Source organism: Carassius gibelio, chromosome A1 (genome assembly GCF_023724105.1).
Source record: "Carassius gibelio isolate Cgi1373 ecotype wild population from Czech Republic chromosome A1, carGib1.2-hapl.c, whole genome shotgun sequence".
NCBI lineage: Eukaryota > Metazoa > Chordata > Actinopteri > Cypriniformes > Cyprinidae > Carassius > Carassius gibelio.
Genome location: NC_068371.1, coordinates 30,204,082 through 30,232,048, shown reverse-complemented (window position 1 = coordinate 30,232,048; position 27,967 = coordinate 30,204,082). Strand labels below are relative to the sequence as shown.

The 27,967-nt window shown below is 39.1% G+C and overlaps 2 protein-coding genes across 3 annotated transcripts in view; one reads left to right on the top strand and one right to left on the bottom strand.

Annotated features, from left to right (window-relative positions):
• Window positions 1-27,967, top strand: part of LOC128018075 (tubulin beta-4B chain-like) — a 238,394-nt gene that overhangs the window by 11,369 nt on the left and 199,058 nt on the right. The window lies entirely within an intron of this gene.
• Window positions 1-27,967, bottom strand: part of LOC128017931 (complement C3) — a 181,462-nt gene that overhangs the window by 4,704 nt on the left and 148,791 nt on the right. The window contains exons 38-39 of one of the 2 annotated variants that reach the window (XM_052603410.1): window positions 27,783-27,863; window positions 27,618-27,697 (exon numbers count right to left, since the gene is read on the bottom strand). The exons of the other annotated variant lie outside the window; for it this stretch is intronic. Of the exons in view, the coding sequence (XP_052459370.1) occupies window positions 27,799-27,863 (65 nt within the window). The 3' untranslated portion in view covers window positions 27,618-27,697; window positions 27,783-27,798. Of the gene's footprint in view, window positions 1-27,617; window positions 27,698-27,782; window positions 27,864-27,967 lie in introns of those variants that run through there. 2 annotated transcript variants of the gene reach the window in all.

Here is a 27,967-nt window from a genome sequence, read left to right as displayed (position 1 = left end):
AAACTTGTGACAAACCGGAAGGAGTATTTTTGGAACAGAAATACTCCTTCAAACGTACAACTTAATATTTGAAACTTTGTCCATGTTTAGCATGGGAATCCAACTCTTTAACAGTGTAAAAAACTCAGTATGCATGAAATAGCATTTCACCCCCCCCTTTAATTAAACTTATCAGATGACAAGAGCATGGTTGATGTACGGTTTGTAAGATTTACCTGCAGCTTAATGTATAAGTGTGAATACTGGCTTAATAGTCATAGTTTTAGCATATTTATGTATAAAATATCTTTCATAAGTAAACTGCACTGACTGCATAGTTGCACTGTGTTAGCCTGTTGTTTTGGCATTGTTTTGCAATGATGAATGAGGTGTTTGGCAATTTTAATAGCTTGTTACAATTTGGCCTAATCTGCAGGTCTACTCCACATACAGTTATACATTGTTATCATGTGTTAGTTTCTGTCATGTTTTGCATGGCCAATATGAAGTGATTTTATGGATTTGGTTAGGCTCATTTTATGACAGATGATTAAAAAAGGCACTAGGGATATGTTCATCATCTCAAAATATTCTAACAAGTAGGCTCTCACTTTTCCAAGATACATATAACAATCAAAAAAGGGAGATCCCTGCCCGAATTGAAGAGATGCACCACATGCTGCAAGGACTTTCATTTCACACACACACACACACACACACACACACACACACACACACACACACACACACACACACACACACACACACACACATATATTCCAGTTGAATGTGTTAAACAACTGTTTCTTATTTATCTCTCTCTGTCTCTGGCTCTCTCTTCCTCTAGAGTTGAAGCCTACAGCTATTCTATCCATGCAGCAACTGATGGAAAAGGGGTTCACTTTGGTGCTGTTGTGATGTTGTCGCAAAAATGACATATATATATATATATATATATATATATATATATATATATATATATATATATATACAGTACAGACCAAAAGTGACTCTACAATTTTCATAGTCATGAAAATAAAGAAAACTCTTTGAATGAGGAGGTGTGTCCAAACTTTTGGTCTGTACTGTGTGTGTGTATATATATACATATATATAAACATTCTTGAATCATTCTTGTGTCTTGTCTTGCCTCTCAACAACTTTTAAAATATTGGCAGTCATTTAGTGACTCCATACGTTGATTCCAACTTTAACTTACCTGAAAATGAGCTAATTCACCTTAAGGAGGTTAATCAATATACTGTATAATTCAAGAGACTAAGACTTTAAAGGTTCTTCATTTTTTACAATTGTTTTAAAATTGATATACATCAATTTTACAAAATTGATATTTCATTTATATTTTGTGTAAATTCATGTTTAAATTTAAAATTGTGACTCAAAGCACACTTAGTAATTAACCTCTGCTGCATTTTGAATCAAAAGTCACATTTAAAAACAAATACTACAGAGATTAATATATTGATGCTATATACAAAGTAACGTGACTGCAAACTAAACCAACAGGGTACTTACTAGAACTGCGGTCCTGAAACTGCAGCCATCGCTATATCGTCAGGTACGGTAGGTGGCGCTGTCACGAAAAACTAGGGTCCTAGAACTGCGGTCCTAGATCTGCGGTCCTGAATCTGCAGCCTCCGGTTGTGCAGGAACATACCATTGATTAAAACCATAGACAGTAAAAGAAATGGACACAACGACCCCATTGGAACTCAATTGAGACAAGTGAAGCCCATTTTTAGCTATTTTTAGCACTTCTGTTTCTGACGCGCAGACTCAAACTAAGCTTGATGACGTCAGCAACCTGTCTGACAGATGTAAATCTTCTAGTAGCTGTGTGCAAACTGCCATCGTTAATCTTGCAGAGACGGCGAGCTTGAGCGGGGAGTTCTTTGGCGTGAGTGAGCAGGAGTAAGTATTCTGATTAATTATTTTGTATAGTATTTTAAAATGTAATGCCAGTACGCCATATTAAGTTAATTGCCAGCCAGCTTCTCCTCCTGTCTGTACGGTAATTTATCTACTGTGCGACAGAGAGTCGAGTGGGTATGACGCAATCGTTAGCCTATTTTTACAAAAACTGTTTCTATGAGGCCATAATGTAACATAGAAGGTAATGGAGCCCTTTATACATTGCCGTGTATCTTTAGGAGTCTTTAAATGCCTCTGATGTAAAGTTCGCTGTCAAAATGAAGCCAAAATGAATGGGAGTCAATGGGATGCTAACGCAAGTGAAGTTCTGCTATAAGATGGCTGCACGCAGCTGACTTCAACTTCCGGTCGACTTCCTTCCCGCCTGATTAAAACAGATGTCCAAATGAACGTACCGGAATGCTAAAAGCACGTTCACCCAGCTGCAGCCTGCCGATCGAGGCGGGGCTGCACCTGGGGCGGGGTTGCACGTGCAGTCCCGCCCCACACCTACTCTGATCGGTTCGATCGTCTTTCAAAGACATACATGATAGGAAATGTGTGCGTAGTTGGTGTAGGATGGAGAATGCTGTTTAAAAAGCTAAAAACGCTGTACAGTTTTACAAAGCCTTTACTATAATGCAGTTTTTTTTATTGTTAACTTGACTCACCATGTCTGATTTATTGAATCAAGATATGTTAGCTGCTGCAAGTTTACTCTTCTTGACAAATGAATAATTGGGACATTCTAAAAGCATGCTTAACGTGAAAGTATGTGGCTTTATCAGAGGTGTCAAGTAATGAAGTACAAATACTTTGTTACTGTACTTAAGTAGAAATTTGGGGTATCTATACTTTACTTGAGTAATTATTTTTCAGCCGACTTTTTACTTCTACTCCTTACATTTTCACGCATGTATCTGTACTTTCTACTCCTTACATTTTAAAAAATCGATTTCATTTCGGCTTGTTTTCACTCCGGCTTGTCATCATTCAAAAAAAAAAAAAAAAAAACCTATCCAGATAAATCGCGCCATCCGGATGGAGTGAATCTGATTGTGGTTGGATGAGAAGTATAAACATACACCATTCCGACATCCTATTGGTTTGTACGCGATCAATCGCACCAGCACATGACACAAATCACATCACACTCCAGCAAGGACATAGCCAGTGTTGGGTTCGTTTATCAAAAATATATTTCTTAAAAGTAGGGTTGGGTATGGAACCGAACCGGTATCCGATCGCCTCAGAGTCAGTCCGCTTAAATTTCATATGAAACCGGCGTCAGACCGGTCTCCTCTCCATCTTTCAGCGCGCTCTTCAATCCGCAGACCGCGGTGGAGCAGCGTGAGCTCAAACAGAGACAGAGGACACAAGGTGTGTGTTTATTGATAGATTGTTAGAATATCTGTATCTGTGCAGTTTTTTGTCATAAATACAATTTACAAAAGGTCACGCAGTCGGTTTCTTATCTACTGTAAAGTTTTAGCTTGTCACCGCTCATCACACAACAGCCGTTTCCTCCAGCGAAAATCTAGCCCTTAAAGCTACGTTAGGGAACTTTTGACGCTCTAGCGGTTAATAAACAGAAATGCTTGCGTCTTGCGGAAGAACATTGTAGCCGGAGCTACTTCTCTCTGTTTATGTCTATGAAGAATCACAAAATTACTGGGTTACTCCGCCACGGTACCCCAGAAGCAATCTAAAATAGTCCGAATATAAACACTTATTATAGGTGCACCCTAGTGATTCAGGACAAGCTAAAAACACGGTTTGGAAAATGGATTCATGGTGTACTCGCTTATTATGTTCATTTTTCTACATTTTGAACACAAACAAAGTTACAGACCGCAGCTCTGATTGGTTATTTTTTACCGGGAGCGATGGAGTTTCTGCAAATGGCAATAGGACCACTGGGAGGAGCCAGAGGAGCTTGATTTTTTTCACAGATTATCTGTCTCATATTCTACTGTCAGGACATAATGACAGGTTTAACAAATATGTAAAAAATATATATTTACAAAAGTTACCTACTGCAGCTTTAACACATATGAACGAACACATACTTTAATTACACTTATTTAAATATACTTAATTTAATCATACGTACTTTATACATACACTACTGTGCAGAAGTCTTAGGCACGTTAGTATTTTCACTTAAAAAATGGTGTTCGGCTATTTATATATTTTGCTGTAGTGTGTCAGTAGAAAATATCAGTTTACATTTTCAAACATTCATTTTGCCGTTGCCAAACTGCTTGTGCATTCAAAATCGCACTAGATTATTATTCAAATTAATGGCAAACTGATATTTCCTATGGACACACTGCAGCAAAATATATAAATAACTGGCTTAAAACCCTTTTTTGGGGTGAAAATAAAATTTTTTCTTTTCCATAAGACTTTTGCACAGTACTGTATTTTAAAAACGACATTGTTGCTACTTTATAAAGAATGAGCATACAGTAATTCACAGAACTGATTAAAGACAGTGACAGACAGCACTCATCTTAACTAAATATCAGAGTGAGTGACAGAGATACAGTAGAAACATTATGTGTGGTTTTGTATTAAATAATGACCCAGATTGTGAAATACATTTATTAGCCTTAGATTAAGGGAAGCACAACTTGGGAAATTAGAGCATCCAAGGTGAAAGCTATGGATTTATTATAAATATTTGTAATGTTCTTTAATGTTTAATGTTCTAATCCATAGTTTTTTTTTTTTTTTTTTTGGTTCTTTTTTTTTTTTTAAGTATCAGTTCAGGCACTGTTTAGGCGCCAGTACCATTTTAAAAGTATCGAAAAGGCACTGGACCCTACTTAAAAGTTATTACTTCTCACTGGCTCATTTACCAAATGGGTGCTTTCTCTTCCTCCTCCACAAATTAAGCTGCTGTATGTAGTTCGGTAGCGAGACGTTTTAATAAATTATCGTTTGCGATTGATGACGCGATTGACAATGTTGTGATAACTAGGCTTTACCAACTTTGTAACTCGTTACCCCCCGAACACTGTAAATAGCAGACGTATGTACCGAATACAAGAAGCTATCAATCAAGAAGGTATCAGGATTATGAGTTATTTTTCATTTTTAGTTTTTGATTAATCACTTGGCTTAATCATAAATTTTGACAGCACTATAATGTTTATTGTATATAAACAACCACACAAGAGTAATTGTTACAAAGCCTGCACCAATGTTCTTGTCCATTGCCCTCGCAGATTCCTGCAGCTAAGTTTGGATGTACATTTACATTCCATTAAAGGTTATTGATGACATGTCTCTGAAGTTTAACTTTTTGCACCATAACAATACTTATTGGCAACTAGCCATCATATCTCTAGCTCTGTATTTGCATTGTACTAAAACGCGTTCATTTTCAATGGGCATATATGTGGCTGAAACAGGTAGCCTAGTGCATCCCAAATTTTTCAACATGAACATTTTATTATAACATTATAGTCATTATGGTCTTTAGAAAAATGTTTTTTTGAGGAGGAGGGGTAGTGCACAATAGGCCCCTGTGGCACGGCCCAAGCTTTTGTTCTTAATGGCATTTTTTCCCTTACATTACTTTTACTTTTATACTTTAAGTAGTTTTTTAAACCAGTACTTTTACACTTTTACTCGAGTAAAAAGCTTGAGTTGATACTTCAACTTTAAGAAAAGTCTTTTTAAACCCTAGTATCTATACTTCTACTCAAGTAATGAATGCCAATACTTTTACACCACTGGGCTTTATGCATTAAAACAGTGTTTTTTTAAAAGACCAAACTAGGTAAACAAATTAATAAAGCATTCTATTCACAGACAAGCAGATATGAGCACAGAATACAAACACAAAGCGTTTAATTTCCACCCATAACCTGCTTGTCTGTAAATAAAATGTGTTATTAAAAATGTTTACTTAGTTTGGTCTTTTTAAAACACGTTTTAATGCATTATGCCACGTTACGTGTTTTCCTTTTAGTCTAATGGTTTTCTATGGGAGGAAAATGCTTAACACATAATTAAACACATTGCATTCTTATTCTGGACTCATTTGCCTGTCAGTGAATAGAATGCTTTATAATTAATTTGTTTCCTGAGTTTGGTCTTTTAAAAACACAGTTTTAATGCATTAAGCCATATTAAAAATAGAATGTCCCTAATCATTCCAGATTGAAAAGAATCGGGTCAATGGTCACAAAATGGATATCGGAAAAGATACCAATTTAATATAAATAGATGATACTTTATAAAAGTTTATCTTAATATTTGACAGTGGCTGTGAGACTGCACTAAAATAAGAGTACAGTTATCATGAAATTGTGTTCGTTACTATAGCAACGGTTTACAGGTATGTCCTTTCAGAATCATCACTGGCCGATAGAAATAAAAGTTTATAGATTTCTTCACTTACAAATAACGAGGAGCAGCATATTTTCCTGAAATAAAGGGGAGAAAAAGTCTATGTTTTGCAATGTAGTAAAGAAAATAAAAATAAAAATTGAATTGGCAGACACATTAGACTATTGCAGTGTCATTTATCAACTGCCTGACGGATAATTATATGTAACAATAATTTGTGACAGTGTGTGTTTAGGGAGAATGTAAGGGGAAGTCTCGGGAGACGAGAACATAGGTATACAAGGTAAGGACTCCATTCAAACAACAGGTAAAAACAGGTATTTATAGGGACACTAATGACAATAGAATGCCTGCACCTGTGCGATTAATTGGAGTGCAATTACTGTGAAGACAGGACCAGACTAGAGGAATTAAAGTGCCTATGGTGAAGTGCCTAAGGAGAAGTGAGCTCACTAGTGAATACCCAGGAAAACAGAGACTGACAGCGTAACATTACCCCCTCCCCTACTGAGCAGCTGCCAGATGCTCCACCTGAAACCCAGGTAAACCCAACAGATAAAGAGGTAGGAGGGAGGTGGAGCGGCGGCGGACTAGGGGGAGGGACAGAAAACAGAGACAGGAGAACCAGATAGAATGGGAAGGCAAAGACAGGGCAACCAGGTAAAATGGGAAGACAGAGACAGGACAACCAGGTAAAATGGAAAGACAAAGACAGGAGAAGTGTAACACAAAACGAGGAGTCCAGTAGGGTGGTGGACCGGCGGAGGATCAAGGGAAGGGACGGAGGGCCAGGTCCAAAGAAGGAGACAGATAGAAAAGCAACAGAAAACAAATTCACAAAAACATGGGTCCATGGAGGACATCAAGTGATGCCCACCCGGGCGGAACAGAGGACCACCACACCCATGTGGTCAAGGCAGAAGCCCCCCCCAGGGTGGAGCGGAAGACCACCACGTCCTTGTGGTCAAGGCCGGAGTCCCCCAGGGCGGAGCGGAAGACCACCACCTCCTCGTGGTTGAGGCCGGAGTCCCCCAGGGTGGAGCGGAAGACCACCACATCCTCGCGGTCGAGGCCGAAGTCCCCCAGGGCAGAGCGGAAGACCACCACATCCTCGCGGTCGAGGCCGAAGTCCCCCAGGGCAGAGCGGAAGACCACCACATCCGTGTGGTCCGACCAACGGGAGCACGAAGATCACCGGTGACTTGACTCAGTCCTCGAAGATCACTGGTGACTATCCTTGTCTCAGGAAAATCCATGGTACCTAGTCCTGACTCTGGAAGGTCATCATTGACTAGCCCTGACTCTGGAAAATTCGCTGGAACCTGACTCGACTCTGGAGAGTTCACTGGAACCTGACTCGACTCAGGAAGGTCAACAGGAACTAGCCCTGACTCTGGAGGATCAACGGTAACTAACCCTGATTCTGGAAGGTCGACGGTGACTAACCCTGACTCTGGAGGGTCCACGAACACCTGACTTGACTCTGGAGGGTCAACCGGAAACTGACTCAACTCTGGAAAGTCAATGGGCACCTGACTTGACTCAGGAAGGTCAACAGGAATCTGACTTGATTCAAGAGGAACAACTGGAACATGACTCGACTCTGGATGGTCAACAGGAACTAGCCCTGACTCTAGAGGGTCAACGGTAACTAACCCTGACTCTGGAGGATCCATGAACAACTGACTCGACTCTAGAGGGTCAACCGGGAACTGACTCAACTCTGGAAAGTCAATGGGCACCTGACTTGACTTGGGAAAGTCAACAGGAATCTGACTTGACTCCGGAACGGCCTCAGGCACCGCCTTGGCCTCCGGAACAGTATCGGGAGCGGCATCGGGAACGGCCTTGGGCACCGCCTCGGCCTCCGGAACAGCAACGGACACTGCCTCAGCATCGGGCACCACCTCGGCCTCCAGAACAGCATCGGGCACCGCCTCGGGAACGGCCTTGGGCACCACCTCGGGCACCGCCTCGGCCTCCGGAACAGCAACGGACACTGCCTCGGCATTGGGCACCACCTCAGCCTCCGGAACAGCATCGGGCACCGCCTCGGCCTCCGGAACAGCATCGGGCACCGCCTCGGGAACGGCCTAGGGCACCGCCTCCGGAACAGCATCGGGCACCGCCTCCGGAACAGCATCGGGAACCGCCTCCGGAACAGCATCGGGAACCGCCTCCGGAACAGCATCGGGCACCGCCTCGGGGACAGCAGCGGCCTGCTCGGGCACCACCTCGGGGACGGCAGCGGCCTGCTCGGGCACCACCTCGGGGATGGCAGCGGCCTGCTCGGGAACGTCCTCCTGGAAAGCAGCGGCCCGCTCGGGAACGTCCTCCTGGACGGCAGCGGCCCGCTCGGGAATGTCCTTCTGGCTTTGAGGAACGGTAGATGCCTGTCTCCTCCTCCTCTGCCCTCTATGATGGCGAGTCGGTGGCACCTTTTCTGGAGACTCAGGCGTTGAATCGGCCATCTTGTGCTGTGGCGCTGGGCTGGCGGCCATCTTGTGCTGTGGTGCTGGGCTGGCGGCCATCTTGTGCTGTGGCGCTGGGCTGGCGGCCATCTTGTGCCGTGGCGCTGGCTCAGCAGCAATGACGTGTTGTGACGCTGGGCTGATGGCCATCTTGTGCTGTGGCACTGGGCTGGCGGCCATCTTGGGCAGTGGCGCTGGACTGACGACCACCTTGTGCTGTGACGCTGGGCTGGTGACCATCTTGGGCAGTGGCTCTGGACTGGCGGCCGTCCTACCGGAAGAAACAGGAGTGGCTGGGGTATCCCACGGAAGCCGATGCTGCAGGTAGCACTCAAACTCCCAGAACCCGAATGTGTCCAATTGATCGAGTTCCTCCTGAGGAACCGGGTCATCCAGTCCAGAGTTAAAATATTCCTTAAGGGCCGCATCATTGTAGTCCATGCCCTCTGCCAGGGACCAAAACACCAGTGCCATGGCACCCACTTCATTGCCCTCTTGGTGGAAAGAGGCCAACTTTAAATATTTATTCCTCCGCTCCACCATGCTGGTTGGGGAGGAGACACAAAAAGACATACCGCTGGATCTTGGTTGATGGAGTCCTTCTGTGACGGTGTGTGTTTAGGGAAAACACAAGGAGAGGGTAGATCCAAATGCAGGTATGTTTATTAACAAAAAGGGTAAATCAAAAACAAACAGTCCAAGGTAACAAACAAAAAAAAACAAAAGAAGGCACCGGATGAAATGGTACAGGAACTCGGAAGAACGAGAATGTAAGGGGAAGTCTCGGGAGACGAGAACATAGGTATACAAGGTAAGGACTCCATTCAAACAACAGGTAAAAACAGGTATTTATAGGGACACTAATGACAATAGAATGCCTGCACCTGTGCGATTAATTGGAGTGCAATTACTGTGAAGACAGGACCAGACTAGAGGAATTAAAGTGCCTATGGTGAAGTGCCTAAGGAGAAGTGAGCTCACTAGGGAACACCCAGGAAAACAGAGACTGACAGCGTGACATAATTGTCTTGTCATGCTTTGTAAATGAAAACAGTAATGATACACCCCTTTCATTTTCCCTTTTCATACTCTGATGATATGAAATAATCAAATTTTCTAAAATTATTTAATTCATAATTAATTATTCTATCTGAAGACCTGATCGTCTTACTGTGGATAATCAACCCAATTAATTTACTATATTCATATGTTAGCCTAAAGATCATCTTAATTTAACAAAACAATCATTTCAGGGACATGGCGAGTTACAGGCTAATGTTTTTTTCTTCTTCTTTTGGCTTTGTAAAACTGTACAGCGTTTTTAGCTTTTTAAACAGCATTCTCCGTCCTACACCAACTACACACACATTTCCTATCATGTAAGTCTATGAAAGACGATCGAACCAATCAGAGTAGGTGCAGCCCCGCCTCGATCTGCAGGCTGCAGCCGGGTGCTTCTCAGATAACTAAAGTCACTAGGATTTTTTGTGAAGGAAAAAATGTGACCAGTTACATCAAGTCAAGTCAGACGAGTCTGAAGATCTGTGCTGAATTTGGTGAAACATTAAAGTTTTAGTCGGTGTCAATTACTCTCATAATAAATAATAATAATGTTCAAATATATGTTGGCTTTCTCAAGCCCAACAAAGAAGACTAAGAAGAGAAACATCATTCAATTTAGTATGTAATAAAACTAATATATTTCTAATTTATTTAATAAATTTAACTATATTAATTTCCACAATTAATTATTAATGTCATACACACCTACCTAGTGCCTTTTGACTTAAAAGACAAGAGTGGTGAATGTTACAGACATATTATCATGGAACTGTTCAGTCTATTATTGATTTTTATTTCCACCACTTTTATCCAAGGTGACAAAACTATTTGCACAGTATTTATCAGTGGGACAATATTCATACAATACTGTAACCTAGAAATAATTTAAAGGGGTCACTTGCAAGTCGCAGCAGCACGAATTATGTGCCCAGCCACATCTGTTTCAAATATTATGCTAATTAACAGTGAGCGGTAGTTTCGGACAATACAATGCTTCACTCGTACTGACTCTTATTCTGCCTGAAAGTATGAAAAGACCGAGCTGAAGGTGGAGCGATTCGACCAATCAGATGAAAACAGCATTTCAGCTCCGCCCACAAGTGCGTATTAAATATTGAAGGTATAAACCGATTTGTAAACCCCAAACGACAAAATAAACTAAACTAAATGGAATAACAAATAAACAAGCCATTTTTCTATTTCTCGTTATTGAATTCATGTTCTCTCACTTGAATCCTCTTGAGTCTTTCGTTTTCAGTTTTTCTAATTGAAAACGGATTTGGAATGGACGGAAGATACCCTGGTCCGTGTACGTTTTGATAGTTTGTTTTCCAATTTGAAATGAAATAAGCAGAAACGAGAAAACGGCCCCTTTATTCGTTTTTCGATTTTTTGAAAAAAAAAACGAAAAACGAGATTTCGGCTTGATTTTTCGTTTTTTAGTTCAGAGGCATAAAACGAATAAATGACTTCAAAATTCGTTTTCCACATGTGGGCGGTCCTAAGACGCCCCCTTCCGCCGATTGGTCAAGCAAATCTGAGCATGTGACGTCATCAGTTGTCGCTCAGGTCTGTTCAACAAAATAATAGTCCTCTAACGTTACTATGGCTACCGATTCTTAAACTGTGCAGGGCAGGTCCTGTTGGGCTTTCTTCTGTGCAACTTTACGCGTTTCACAGAAATCTTTACATCAGAAATATTAAATATTAGTCTATTAAATATTGACAGCACGATAGCGGAGACAATTAAAAGCGCAATATAACGTCTGTTAACAAAAAAAAAAAAAAATATATATATCTACAGAAGAGATTAACAAATAACATTGGTGTTGTCATAAGTTAACTAATCAATGGGAAATTTTCCTCACCGGCACAACCCTATTCTTAATGTTGGCTACATGTTACAGATTTAATGTTGAGCACATAATGTTAAAGGCTTCTTAAATACCATCACATTCAGTTGAAGAGTCAAGAAGGATGTGTTAATTTATTCAATCTTTCATTAGTTGGTGACCCGGTGTGATTATAATAGCATAAATAAAAACAAATACACATAATAGGCTATGTATGCCAATAGACAAAACACATCTGCTTTTCCTCTAGATCACTTTACAGTGTGATGGAAATAAACTTTTCTTAAAGCGTGTTGTATATCACCACAGCTTTATTGGCACCCTTCTATATGTGTTATATACTGTAATAGACAATTGTCCTGCAAAATGATGAGGTTTGGTAAAAAAAAAAAAAAAAAAAAAAAAAAAAAATCATTGCGAGCAAATGTCGAATTGTTTTTTGAAATTTAAATCAACAACGTAAGAGGCTTCAGGCTGTCTGATGAACTCTGTATGAACAAACACCCAGCTTTGCAGTATAGGTGGCACAGAAACAGCATCTGACCTGGCATTTAGATGTACTTTACACACTGTCTATTGCAGCTCAAAGGAGGCACTGTGAATTTACATTGCAATTTCATTCTAAGAGGCGATTAAATGTGAAGTGACAACATGAAACACTACTTTTAATATATATATAAAAAAACACAAGCAGTTGGTGGCAAGTCACCCTGATAATGTTTAAATACCAATTTACTCATTTAGGCTCACAATAAGCAGATTACATAATTATACCATGAAAAAATTAAAATAAATATTTATATGTGTGTGTGTGTGTTTGTGTAAAAGCAAGAAGTCAAGTCCTGGCTGTATAATCAAACAATAAAACGAGAAACAATGAATGCCATCAAGAACATTTTTTATTCCACAGGAACTTGATCCAGTTCACTTGTTAAAGGATACTCCACTTTAAAATAAATTCTGTCATCATATACTTGTTCTTATGTTTTTTCAATCCTTTATGAATTTCTTTCTACTCTCAGTCCAGCCTCTCACATTGTTAAACCATGGTTAAACCTCTTACTCTGTCTGCATTGTTTGCATCCATTATCCAAAACCTATTACTTGACCTTTGGCCTATTTATGGCCACTACTAAAGTTATGATTGGTTGTTGTTAAGTAAAGCAACAAGTGTTTGCACATGTGAGGAGTTAGTGTGAGGCACTGATGAATTAGTGTGGCATTTTGATTGGTTGAACTTGATCCAGTTCACTTGTCAAAGGATACTCCACTTTAAAATAAATTCTGTCATCATATACTTGCTCTTATGTTTTTTTCAATCCTTTATGAATTTCTTTCTTAAGCATGAATTTGAACAAGATCAATTAGTATTTTCAAAGCATTTTGGAACTCTTCTTGTTGGAAATTGACAACACGTTCATTTACATTTAATTTATTCATTTAGCTGACGCTTTTATTCAAAGCGACTTACAATTGCTATATATGTCAGAGGTCGAACGCCTCTGGAGCAACTAAGGGTTAAGTTCTTGCTCAGGGACACATTGGTGTCGCACAGTGGATTCGAACCCGGGTCTCTCACACCAAAGGCATGTGTCTTATCCACTGTGCCAACACCAACCCCTCATCGTTCAAAAAGAGATGCAATGTCAGGGCACTGCATAGAGAACTGCCTCTCCACAGCAACCTGGTCCTCTGGTGACTGAAATGGATTCTGCCCAAAAGTTGAAACTGGTGTCAATGAAGATCTTGCTTCACGGTCATACCAGCCTGCAGCCTCCACTGCATTTGGCAAAAGATCCACAGACACTCTCTTTTGGCATCCTCCTTGAGCCAAAACATTAGGAACCCCCCTTTCTAATAATAATAATAATAACAATTAGACAAAAGAACATGTATCAAAAATCCTGGAAAAAATTGTTGCTCATCAGCTCCGTGAACATCTCTCTTGCAATAATTTATATGAGCAGTTACAATCAGGGTTTCGTGCTTTTCACAGTGTTGAAACTGCACTTGTAAAGATTTCTAATGATCTATTACTAGCGGCTGATGCTGGTCTTCTATCAATACTTATACTTCTTGACCTTAGTGCAGCATTTGACACCATTTCACATCCAATACTTTTGAGCAGGCTGGAATCTATTGGAATTACTGGTATGGCTCTAAGCTGGTTTGGTTCTTATCTTACAGATCGCATTCAATTTGTACAACTTAAACAGTTTAAATCAAAACCCACTTATGTTGTCACTGGTGTTCCCCAGGGCTCTGTTTTAGGACCTCTTCTGTTTATTATTTATCTTTTACCTATTGGCAGCATTTTTAGGAAATATGATATCCACTTTCATTGTTATGCTGACGACACCCAACTTTACCTGTCTTCTAAACCTTCTTCTAAGTTTCCCTCTTCTGCTCTTGGTGAGTGCCTAAGTGAATTAAAAGATTGGTTTTCAAGTAATTTTCTACAATTGAACAGCAGTAAAACAGAAATTCTTCTTGTTGGTTCAAAAAATACAATAAGTAAGTCAAATATTTCTTCTCTGGAAATAAATAACTGTTCTGTTCCTCTATCGAATCAGGTCAAAAGTTTAGGTGTCATTTTTGACACAACTTTGTCTTTTGAATCTCACATAAATAGTGTTACCCGTTCTGCATTTTTCCATATTCGCAATATAAGTCGTCTGCGCCCTGTCCTTTCACTCAGGAGTACTGCTACGCTTGTGCATGCTCTTGTAACATCAAGAATCGACTATTGTAATGCTTTGTTTTATGGGCTTCCTTCCAAATCTCTTCATAAATTACAGTTAGTACAGAATGCTGCAGCTCGAGTCATTACCAAAACTTCCACTTTTGAACACATTTCTCCTGTTTTACAGAAGCTGCATTGGCTCCCGGTTAAATTTCGTGTGAATTTTAAAATTTTACTTTTAACTTACAAAGCACTTAACAATTTGGCTCCTTCATATCTCCATGATCTTCTTCATATACACACTCCTTCCCGCACTCTAAGATCTGCTTCTGCACTTACACTTGTTCAGCCACGCACTCGGACAACTTCTCTGGGGTCACGAGCTTTTGGCTTTGCTGCTCCCCATTTATGGAACTCTCTTCCTGTAGAAGTTCGCAACAGTTCTAGTCTCTCAGTTTTTAAATCTCGTCTTAAAACATATCTGTTTAGGCAGGCTTTTATGTGATTTAATGTTTGTTGTTGTACTGGTTTGATTGAGTAATGTCTTTTTTTTTAATGAATTGTGTAAGGTGTCCTTGAGTGCCATGAAAGGCGCCTTTAAATAAAATGTATTATTATTATTATTATTATCTTATCAACATAATTTCAGTAATTTGATAAGGAAAGGGACTTTTAACAGATGATAGAAGGTAATTTACAAAATCGGAGGCATTCTTGACTCTGACACAGTCACGGCCTGTGGCATTTACATTGGCAGTCGATTGATTCAATTACATATGCCTGTACTCTGTAAGATTTACTGCGATAATTAACAGGGCCTATCATGAAATAATATTTGCCAAAAGTGTTAGATTTTCCTGAATGCGCTGTAGAATAATTTGTAGAAGCAAAAGGGAGACAGACACATTAACTGCCATAAATGGTTAATGAAAAGGGTCAACTCCAGATACTGTACATCTAATTGGGTGTCAACTCTGTCAATTTTTTCTGTCATAAAATTTTGTGGTTACCATTGTGCTGAAGAGTATTGCTGTCAATTGCGATTTTCACTTTGATTCAACTCATGAGCAGGTGCACATGTGTCGAATGTGTCCATCCTGAGCAAGCATTAATGGAAATTGTATGTTAAGTCAATGTAACTCAGTTAGGTTATAACGGCTTTTCCCTGTTTTATGTTTCAACGAACTGATTGAAGTAGGTCACAACGACGACATTAGAATTTCTATGTAGAATCAGGTAGAAATACCTCCTTAAAGCAACCAGATTTAAGATCCACTGCTCTAGAGGTCCAAGACAGTATGTAATAAAATGACTTCCTTAACTTTATGTAGCTGTTGTGCTAGTCTAATTGTTATCTTTTTTTCCTTTTAAATAAACAGAATCACACAATTGAAAGAATATGGCCTGAAATAAATAACAGAGTGAATTATCCAGTGAAAGGGGCACTGATGCAATTAGTGAACCAGGAGGAACTGGACATGGAAGATGACCTGAAACGTTATTGCGTGTCTGCACTATCTTGTCAGGTTGCTACAGTTGGTCTTGACCATGTGGTGCAGTCCTGGTATGCTCAACGGATTCCAGGTAAAACAAAGTTTACAATAATAATAAAACAAATCGCGTATAGCCTACTATAATCAAACTAATAAGACGGGTGACATAAAATACCCATATTATAACAAATAAATAAAATATATTTGGAAATCGCCCTTTAAAACGAAGGCTCGGTTTGTGGTTCACAATTATTTTATTAAAAACAAAGACAACGTCGCTTATATTAATATATATATATATATATAAATTTTTTTTTTTTTTTTTTTTTAACAGATGTTATATTGCGCTTTTAATTGTCTCCGCTATCGTGCTGTCAATCATACTTGCGGGTCATTTTCAGTAAAAATGTATTTCATCATCATCGGTACCCAAGTTCTGACTGCTGACCGAACACTGGTCATTGATCCTCTCCCGCTCGGCGCTGTCTAGCGCAGCTTCACCACACAGATTTAACTACGCACCGCTAATTAAAACGGGCTGGTGGCAGACTAATATTTAATATTTCTGATGTAAAGATTTCTGTGTAACGCGTAAAGTTGCACAGAAGAAAGCCCAACAGGACCTGCCCTGCACAGTTTAAGAATCGGTAGCCATAGTAACGTTAGAGGACTATTATTTTGTTGAACAGACCTGAGCGACAACTGATGACGTCACATGCTCAGATTTGCTTGACCAATCGGCGGAAGGGGGCGTCTTAGGACCACCCACATGTGGAAAACGAATTTTGAAGTCATTTATTCGTTTTATGCCTCTGAACTAAAAAACGAAAAATCAAGCCGAAATCTCGTTTTTCGTTTTTTTCAAAAAAACGAAAAACGAATAAAGGGGCCGTTTTCTCGTTTCTGCTTATTTCATTTCAAATTGGAAAACAAACCATCAAAACGTACACAATCAGGGTATCTTCCGTCCATTCCATATCCGTTTCAAATTAAAAAACAGAAAACGAAAAACTCAAGAGGATTCAAGTGAGAGAACATGAATTAAATAACGAGAAATGGAAAAATGGCTCGTTTATTCGTTATTCCATCTGGGTTAACAAACGGAAAATGAGTTTTTGACATGATTTCTCATTTTGTCGTTTTGGGTTTAAAAAACGGCTTATGGCTTCAATATTTCATTCGCACTTGTGGGCGGAGCTGAAACGCTCCTTTCATCTGATTGGTCGGATCGCTCCGCCTTCAACTCGGGCTCCTCAGTCTTTCAGAATAAGAGTCTTACAAGAGCAATATCTGAAACCAGATGTAGACACATAATTCGCGTTGTTGCGACTTGCAAGTCACCCCTTTAAATTATTTCTAGGTTATAGTATTGTATGAATATTGTCCCACTGTAAATACAGTGCAAATAGTTCTGTCTCCTGGGATAAAAGTGAAGAGGAAATAAAAATCAATAATAGACTGAACATTTCCATGATAATATGTCTGTAACATTTACCACTCTCATCTTTTAAGTCTAATGGCACTAGGTAGGTGTGTGTGACATTAATAATTAATTGTGGAAATTAATATAGTTAAATTTATTAAATAAATTAGAATTATTAGTTTTATTACAGACAAAATTGAATGATGTTTCTCTTTTAGTCTTCTTTGTTGGCCTTGACAACGACTAAAATTTTATTGTTTCACCAAATTCAGCTCAGATCTTCAGACTCGTTTGACTCGTTGCTGTAACTGGTCAGACTTTTTCCTTCTCAAAAAATCCTAGTGACTTTCATTATCTGAGCAATGAAGGTCTTACACTTAAGGTCCACTAGAGGGGGAGACAGGATTTCTGTTTATGTAAGTTTAAATGACAGATAAATACATTAATTTCATGTGTACTACCATGAATATGCCATATCTGTGTAACACAGGTTCTTCAATGATAGATGGGGTGGTAGGGGGGTATACCTTAGCTCAATGATAGCTGTATAATATAAAACAACATTAACTACTGCAGCTGGTACCAAATAAAAATGATTAAGTTTTGGAAAAACTGCAAGTCAAATGTACTTGCACAAATGACTTGCTGTTACATAATACCCCATATGCGTTGTTGGGGACGTTTTCGTCCACTAGGGGGTAAAGTTGAGTCTTATTTTGGCCACAACTTTCTCTGTGTTGCAGCTAATGGAATGATTGGTGACAAATCTTATTTTGACACTTATTTTGGGAAAATGCTTGAAATTTTTCAAAAACTCAACAGTATACTGTGGGTAAATTCACTACCCTTTTGTTATGTTTGGGATGAAAACACCCACTAAATTAAAATGCTGTAAAAATGTCTCAGATAAAGATTTTTTTTTTTTTTTTGCATAAATCTATTAATCACCCTCAGTCCTGATCAAAACTACCAAATGTTTAAAAAGAAAATCCAAGATTTTAACTCTTTAATTACCAAGTTCATAAATTATGTCACTGATTTGGGAAGAAAAAACACACACAAAATGACATATTTTCAACATAAAAAGTAATTGTGGACTGGATATTTTTTTTTACCTTTTATGTCTTGGGCATGTCAAAGATTAGTAACTGTAGATTAAATTTGATGTATTGTTAGTTTTGTGCAGCATTAGATTTTAATTTTTTCTCCCTTATTTATTGTTGGTGGCTGTTTTTGTCCCATTGACTTCCATTATAACGACATTTTTTGATTGCAAAGCCATGACACCATATAATCATGCACTCTTGATTGTTGGTGGTTTTCCCTGTTGGGAAGAGGTAACATTTGTTATTTTTACAGTTGATCACTAGGTGGGACCATTAACCCTTTAGGCCTGTGCAAAAAAAGGCTTAGTTTCTGGCCTGTATATAGAGTTATATGGAGTTTAACAGCAAATTATAGTGTGTGTGTGTGTGTGTGTTTGAGAGAGAGAGAGAGAGAGAGAGAGAGAGAGAGTGTGGGAGAGACCTTTGTTTACTTACCTTGATGTATCTGAAAAAATCCAAATATGCACCTCATACTCTCAGAACTACATGGACTAAACAATAAAAAAAAAGAAGTGTGTTTATGCACCTGCTGACTTTTGATGGTGAAAAGAACGGAGGGCCTATGTGTGAAATACTTGTCTTTTCTTGATGGTGAAGCCAGTTTAAAACCTTTAAATCTTAACTACTTCTTAATCTTAAAAAAAACTACTTTGAACATAATTGATTATGGACCAAAATGCAATACCAACTTCAAATAAGCAGCAACTCGCTGGAGGGGTCAAGCTGCATAATCATTTCTAAAACTCTGGTTCAAGTCAAGCCCTTTCTCGTATTGCTTGCTGCTCCGCCTTCAACTCGATCTTACATTCTTTCAGAATATGAGTCTTATAAGAGTAGTGTCTGAAACCACCGCTCACTGTTAATTAACATAATATTTGAGTCAGATGTTGCTGCGCACATAATTCGTGCTGCTGTGACTTGCAAGTCACCCTTTAAATTATTTCTAGGTTATAGTATTGTATGAATATTGTCCCACTGTAAATACAGTGCAAATAGTTCTGTCTCCTTGGATAAAAGTGAAGTGGAAATAAAAATCAATAATAGACTGAACATTTCCATGATAATATGTCTGTAACATTTACCACTCTCATCTTTTAAGTCTAATGGCACTAGGTAGGTGTGTGTGACATTAATAATTAATTGTGGAAATTAATATAGTTAAATTTATTAAATAAATTAGAATTATTAGTTTTATTACAGACAAAATTGAATGATGTTTCTCTTTTAGTCTTCTTTGTTGGCCTTGACAACGACTAAAATTTTATTGTTTCACCAAATTCAGCTCAGATCTTCAGACTCGTTTGACTCGTTGCTGTAACTGGTCAGACTTTTTCCTTCTCAAAAAATCCTAGTGACTTTCGTTATCTGAGCGATGAAGGTCTTACACTTAAGGTCCACTAGAGGGGGAGACAGGATTTCTGTTTATGTAAGTTTAAATGACAGATAAATACATTAATTTCATGTGTACTACCATGAATATGCCATATCTGTGTAACACAGGTTCTTCAATGATAGATGGTGTGGTAGGGGGACCTTAGCTCAATGATAACTGTATAATATAAAACAACATTAACTACTGCAGCTGGTACCAAATAAAAATGATTAAGTTTTGGAAAAACTGCAAGTCAAATGTACTTGCACAAATGACTTGCTGTTACATAATACCCCATATGCGTTGTTGGGGACGTTTTCGTCCACTAGGGGGTAAAGTTGAGTCTTATTTTGGCCACAACTTTCTCTGTGTTTCAGCTAATGGAATGATTGGTGACAAATCTTATTTTGACACTTATTTTGGGAAAATGCTTGAAATATTTCAAAAACTCAACAGTATACTGTGGGTAAATTCACTACCCTTTTGTTATGTTTGGGATGAAAACACCCACTAAATTAAAATGCTGTAAAAATGTCTCAGATAAAGATTTTTTTTTTGTTTTGCATAAATCTATTAATCACCCTCAGTCCTGATCAAACTACCAAATGTTTAAAAAAAAAAAAATCAAAGATTTTAACTCTTTAATTACCAAGTTCATAAATTATGTCACTGATTTGGGAAGAAAAAACACACACAAAATGACATATTTTCAATATAAAAAGTAATTGTGGACTGGATATTTTTTTTTACCTTCTTTTATATTTTTTTTAGTCTTGGGCATGTCAAAGATTAATAACTGTAGATTAGCTTTGATGTATTGTTAGTTTTGTGCAGCATTAGATTTTAATTTTTTCTCCCTCATTTATTGTTGGTGGCTGTTTTTGTCCCATTGACTTCCATTATAACGACATTTTTTGATTGCAAAGCCATGACACCATATAATCATGCACTCTTGATTGTTGGTGGTTTTCCCTGTTGGGAAGAGGTAACATTTGTTATTTTTACAGTTGATCACTAGGTGGGACCATTAACCCTTTAGGCCTGTACAAAAAAAGGCTTAGTTTCTGGCCTGTATATAGAGTTATATGGAGTTTAACAGCAAATTATAGTGTGTGTGTCTGTGTGTGTGTGTGTGTGTGTTTGAGAGAGAGAGAGAGAGAGTGTGGGAGAGACCTTTGTTTACTTACCTTGATGTATCTGAAAAAATCCAAATATGCACCTCATACTCTCAGAACTACATGGACAAAACAATAAAAAAAAGAAGTGTGTTTATGCACCTGCTGACTTTTGATGGTGAAAAGAACGGAGGGCCTATATGTGAAATACTTGTCTTTTCTTGATGGTGAAGCCAGTTTAAAACCTTTAAATCTTATAAAAAAACTACTTTGAACATAATTGATTATGGACCAAAATGCAATACCAACTTCAAATAAGCAGCAACTCGCTGGAGGGGTTAAGCTGCATAATCATTTCTAAAACTCTGGTTCAAGTCAAGCCCTTTCTCGTATTGCTTGCTGCTCTTCTCACCATCAAATGACCAGAAGCATGGCATGCAAGTGTTTAAATCCATGTACTGTTTTTGTTTAGTCTATACTTATCACCACCATTAAAAGGCAGCAGGTGCATAAATACACTTTTGTTTACTCCATGTAGTTCTGAGAGCTGAGGTGTACATTTAGATTTTCTCAAATACATCAAGGTAAGTGCGCAAAATTCTCTCTCTCTCTCTCTCTCTCTCCTACACACATACACACAATATAATTTGCTGTTATACTCCACATAACTCTATATACAAGTCAGAAACTAAGCTTTTTTTTGCACAGGCCTATCTAAAGGGTTGATGGTCCCACCTAGTGATCAACTGTTAAAAAAATTACAAATTTTACCTCTTCCCAACAGGGAAAACCACAAACAATCAAGAATGCATGATTATGTTTCATGACTTTGCAATCAAAAATGTAATTATAATGGAAGTCAGTGAAAAAAAAACATCCACCAACAATAAATTAGGGGAAAAATTTTTTATCTAATGCTTATAGCAGTTTAATTGAGTGAATGTTTTCATCCCGAACATAACGAAAGGGTAGTGAATTTGAACAATGCACAAGGGATACATAATAATTTTTATTTGGCACCAGCCGCAATTAATGTTGACAGCTAGCAGGAGTGTGGTGGGGTGCGAGGTCTGTTTTGACCAATGGATGGAGACCTCAAGGCAGTGGCCTTAATGCTTATCTGAAGATTTGTCTTTATAGATTACAGTTTACATTGTACTTACTGAAGTACACCTCTGCATGCAGACACCCAACTGTACAAATTCATTTATAGATTTAAAACCCAGTCCTGAACCGGGAGAACCATGTTCTGCAGAGTTCAGTTCAGTTCCAACACACTTACTTGGACATTGCTACTGATCCTGAAGACTTTGCTTAGCTTAGGTGTGTTTATTTGGGGTAGCTAAACTTTGCAGGACACTGGCCATCCAAGAGGAGGACTGAGAGTCCTGACATTAGCATTTACATTCAGTGCATGTGATTTATCAACACTGAGTACATCTTAAAATGTACAGCTCATGAAAAATAAAAGTTCTAGATGGACAAACATTAAATGCATAAACCAGTGTGAATAAAAAATATATTAAAATACATTTGAAGGTAGGTTGAAAAAGCCAGAATGGGAAGTTTTAAAGTACAGCTTGAAGTGTGAAGTTTATTCTTGTACACAGATATGGCATATTCATGGTAGTACACATGAAATTAATGTATTTATTTGCCATTTTACGTAAATAGGAATCCTGTCTCCCCCTCTAGTGGACCTTAAGTGTGAGACCTTCATTGCTCAGATAATGAAAGTCACTAGGATTTTTTGAGAAGGAAATTTGGTGAAACATTAAAATTTTAGTCCTGTCAATTACTCTCATAATAAATGATAATAATGTTCAAATATATGTTGGCTTTCTCAAGGCCAACAAAGAAGACTAAAAGAAAAACCATTCAAATTAGTATGTAAAAAAACAAATATTACTAATTTATTTCATAAATTTAACTATAGTAATTTTCCCAATTAATTATTAATGTCACACACACCTACCTAGTGCCTTTTGACTTAAAAGATGAGAGTGGTAAATGTTACAGACATATTATCATGGAACTGTTCAGTCTATTATTGATTTTTATTTCCTCTTCACTTTTATCCAAGGAGACAAAACTATTTGCACTGCATTTACAGTGGGACAATATTCATACAATACTATAACCTAGAAATAATTTAAAGGCGTGACTTGCAAGTCACAGCAGCACGAATTATGTGCGCAGCAACATCTGACTCAAATATTATGTTAATTAACAGTGAGCGGTGGTTTCAGACACTACTCTTATAAGACTCTTATTCTGAAAGAATGTAAGATCGAGTTGAAGGCGGAGCGATTCGACCAATCAGATGAAAGGAGCGTTTCAGCTCCGCCCACAAGTTCGAATGAAATATTGAAGCCATAAGCCGTTTTTTAAACCCAAAACGACAAAATGAGAAATCAAGTCAAAAACTCATTTTCCGTTTGTTTACCTAGATGGAATAACGAATAAACGAGCCATTTTTCCATTTCTGGTTATTTAATTCATGTTCTCTCACTTGAATCCTCTTGAGTTTTTCGTTTTCTGTTTTTTAATTTGAAACGGATTTGGAATGGACGGAAGATACCCTGATTGTACACGGACCATGGACCGACCCTTCTCCTGGACGTTCTGTTTAGAATTAGAGCCGTCTTTAGAGCCGTCTGATCATGTACTCAATGGCGCCGCGCATGGCTGCTTCAGTGCTTGGCTCTCCAGTGTTTGTACTGTTTTTGTTCGTTTTTTCCTGTTTTTTGTTTAACAAACGCGATCAGTTTCACCAGGGATTAACTGCTGAACATTTGGCAGAACACACCACAAGATCTTTTACCGGATTTAAATTATTCAGACATTTTACTGAACGTTGTTATCGGAGGAGCGGCGGCGCTGATCAAACGCTTCAGGACGTGCAGATGGGGGAAGCGAGCGGGAGCGCTCGTCAGACTCAGGAAGTGCGGATTTCGAACGCCGTTGCCTAACATCCATCTGGCAAATCTCCGCTCTCTACCCAACAAAATGGACGAACTCCTTCTGCTCTCTCTGACAAATAAGGATTTCTCACACTCTGCTGCTCTGTGTTTCACGGAAACCTGGCTGAATGACGCCATACCGGACAGCGCGCTCCATCTGCCGGGCTTTCAGCTGTTCAGAGCGGATCGCTAATCAGAATCAACGGGGAAATCGCGCGGCGACGGGACATGCTTTTATAATCAATGAACGGTGGGGTAGAGATGTAACGGTGTTAAAGAAGATGTGCTGTCCTGATCTAGAAATGCAGTTTGTCAACTGCAAGCCGTTCTATTCACCGCGGGAGTTTCACTCGTTCATTCTGGTTAGTAAGCACAAGTAAGCCTGGCTTTACAGAAACTCGCTGATCAGATCACAGAGACAGAACAACAACACCCAGACTCTGTTTTAATCATTCTTGGGGACTTTAATAAAGCCAATCTTTCCTGTGAACTACCAAAATACAGACAGCATGTTACATGTCCCACCAGAGACAGTAATATATTGGATCACTGTTACACCACAATAAAGGATGCACATCACTCTGTTCCACGAGCAGCTTTGGGACGTTCTGATCACTGTCTGGTTCATCTTATACCGTCCTACAAGCAGAAACGTAAATCTGCTAAACCTGTAGTAAGGACTGTGAAGAGATGGACCAGCGAAACAGAGCAGGATTTACAATCTTTTTTTGACATCACTGTTTGGAGTGTTTTTGAAGCTGCTACCACCGATCTGGACGAACTCACAGAGACTGTAACATCCTATATTAGTTTCTGTGAGGATGTATGCATTCCTACCAGGACTTATTTAACATTCAGCAATGATAAGCCATGGTTTACAGTAAAACTCAGTCATCTTTGTCAGGCCAAATAGGATGCCTACAGCAATGGGGACAGAGTCTTGTACAATCAGTCCAGGAACACACTGAACAAAGAGATCAGAGTGGCTAAAATGACCTACGCTAAAAAGTTGGAAGACCAGTTTACTTCCAATGACTCAACTTCAGTTTGGAGAGGACTGAAGGCCATCACAAACTACAAGACACCATCCCCTTGCACTGAGGCTAATCAACGACTTGCTAACGACCTGAATGAGTTTTATTGTAGATTTGAAACCCCCAACACCCATTCTGACCATCTCCCTACACAACCATTAACACCTCCTGCAATCCCCCTCTCCACACCTCCTGCTCTTCAAATCTGTGAAGATGATGTGCGCCAGGTCTTCAAGAAGAACAAAAGAAGAAAAGCACCAGGTCCAGATGGCGTTACACCAGCCTGTCTGAAAATCTGTGCAGACCAGCTGGCCCCCATCTTTTCACAGATCTTCAACAGATCCCTGGAGTTGTGTGAAGTGCCTTTCTGCTTCAAACGCTCCACCATAATCCCCATTCCAAAGAAACAGGTCCGTGGATGATGCAATCAACATGGGATTGCACTTCATGCTGCAACATCTGGACAAAATAGGGACTTATGTGAGGATCCTGTTTGTGGACTTTAGTTCGGCTTTCAACACCATCATTCCAACAACCCTCCAGACCAAACTGACCCAGCTCTCTGTTCCTAGCTCTATCTGTCAGTGGATCACCAGCTTTCTGACAGATAGGCAACAGTTAGTGAGACTAGAAATTCATGTCAAACAGCTGCACCACCAACACTGGCGCCCCTCAGGGATGTGTTCTCTCCCCTCTGCTCTTCTCCCTTTAATCCAACGACTGCACCTCTAAAGACCCTTCTGTCAAGCTCCTGAAGTTTGCAGATGACACTACAGTCATTGGCCTCATCCAGGACAGTGATGAGTCTGCTTACAGACAAGAGGTTGAGCAGCTGGCTGTCTGGTGCAGTTTTAACAACCTGGAGCTGAACACGCTCAAAACAGTGGAGATGATCGTGGACTTTAGGAGAAACCCCCCTGCACTTTCCCCACTCACCATCATGAACAGCACTGTGACTGCAGTGGAGTCATTCAGATTCCTGGGAACCACCATCTCTTAGGACCTGAAGTGGGACAATCACATTGACTCCATTGTGAAAAAGGCCCAACAAAGGTTGTACTTCCTTCGCCAGCTGAGGAAGTTTAACCTGCCACAGGAGCTGCTGAAACAGTTCTACTCAGCCGTCATTGAGTCTGTACTGTTTACTTCTATAACTGTCTGGTTCTTCCCCCAGGCAATTTACCTCATGAACAGTTAAATGTTCCCCACTTATGCTTATGCAAAAAAAGTGCAATATCCTTATATTTATTTGTCACCCCTCCATCCTAGTACATCCCTGCATCTTATTCAATCCTATTTCATTATCATTTATAGCACAATTGTTTATGCACTTATTTATTTGTCTGTGTGTTGGTGTCTCTGTGTACTGGAAGCTTATGTCACTAAAACAAATTCCTTGTATGCGCAAGCATACTTGGCAATAAAGCTCTTTCTGATTTTGATTCTGATTCTGTCTTTGGAACAATGCAGAGACTTAACACAAATATTATTGAAAAAAAAAATAGACATTGCAGAATCCTGGGAAATCTATCATCATGAAATTATATATTGGGATATAATTTTGTCATAACTTTGTGTGCTATATGGGTAAGTTATTGGAGAGGACCATGCATGGTCACTCAATTCACGTATAGGCTACACATGCCTTCTACATTTTTACATATTTTGCCCTGTTCACTGATGGCATTTGCATAATTCCACATTTAGGCTCCAGGGCTCTAGACTCATTCTTCCCACCGGTTGCTGTGTTGCACTTTAACAGATGGTAGCACTAGCACATCATTTGCAGTTTTTTTTTTTTGCTACACCATTACAGCATTACAGCTACAGCATTAATCAATGAATGCTGATTAACTTTTATCATAGTTTATAGTAATAAGGTATGAGTGTTAGGGGGAAGTTGTGGCAAAGTGGTTAGAAAGTTTGACTCCTAACCCTAAGGTTGTGGGTTTGAGTCTCAGGCTGGCAATAACACGACTGAGGTGCTCCTGAGCAAGGCACCGAACCCCCAACTGCTCCCTGGGTGCCGTGGCATAAATGGCTGCCCACTGCTCCAGGGGTGTGTTCACATCGTGAAAAATTGTTGGAAAATGAGGTGATATTAAATGCATATTTTGAGAAAACGAAAGGGTTGTTTCACCTTGCATGCCTGTAAACTTATTGTGGAAGACTCCCAAAACAATAATAGGAACCTTAGAAATAACATAATAGGGGCACTTTAAAGTCATACAAATATCAAAGCTAAAAGTTTTCATAGATTATTGGAACCATTCCAGTAGCATGAAAGGGGGCTAGCATCTGTATAGAGCCGCTAAAAAAGGTGGAAACTAAATTAAGCATTTATATACACATAAAAAAAAAATAAGTTTTATTTAATTTTTAAGATTTTTAAAATTAATTTCTATCTGCTTATTCTTTTCATCTTTGTTGGAACCATTAAAGAAGAAACCGCATTTTCTATATTTAATTTCTGGGTTAAAAAAATGAAAAATGAATGGACGCAAAAGTACACGGACCGCGGGGCTTCCTGCGATTGAGCGGACATATTGAGCAAAACTACATGAGTGACATGTTTTGGGTATTCTGTAGTCTTTGATATCGCCTAGCACTTATTTATTGCACTTGTAGAACACAAGTGAATAGTAAACTGTACCTTCTTTCAGCACCACCCAGACAGCAACATAGTGTTGGCCCAGATCCGGCCCACATCTGGCCCGCATGAAATCCATGCGGACCAGATGTGGGCCGAATCTGGACCGAAACTGCTTGCTGTCAGGGCAGCTCCACCTTCATATTGTAGATGTCGGAGTCCTGTTTCAGATCCATCCCCACCACTGTGACATTATAAACTGTCAAACAGTCGTGTTATATTGGTGTTATATCAGAGCTGTGAGACTGGATCTCAATGTCTGAGAAAGGAGAACGTGTGTTTACCATAATCCATGCCAGCTTAACAGGCTGTTTTGAAACGCTCCTCTTCTTTGACCTGATTTTTCTTCTGGTAACTGCAGTTCTCTGTGTTATGAGATGTGAATTTTCTGATATTAATGGTCACATTCATAACAGACCAACAACACATTTTCCTCAATTCATAAAAAGTAAATAAAAAATACAAAAAA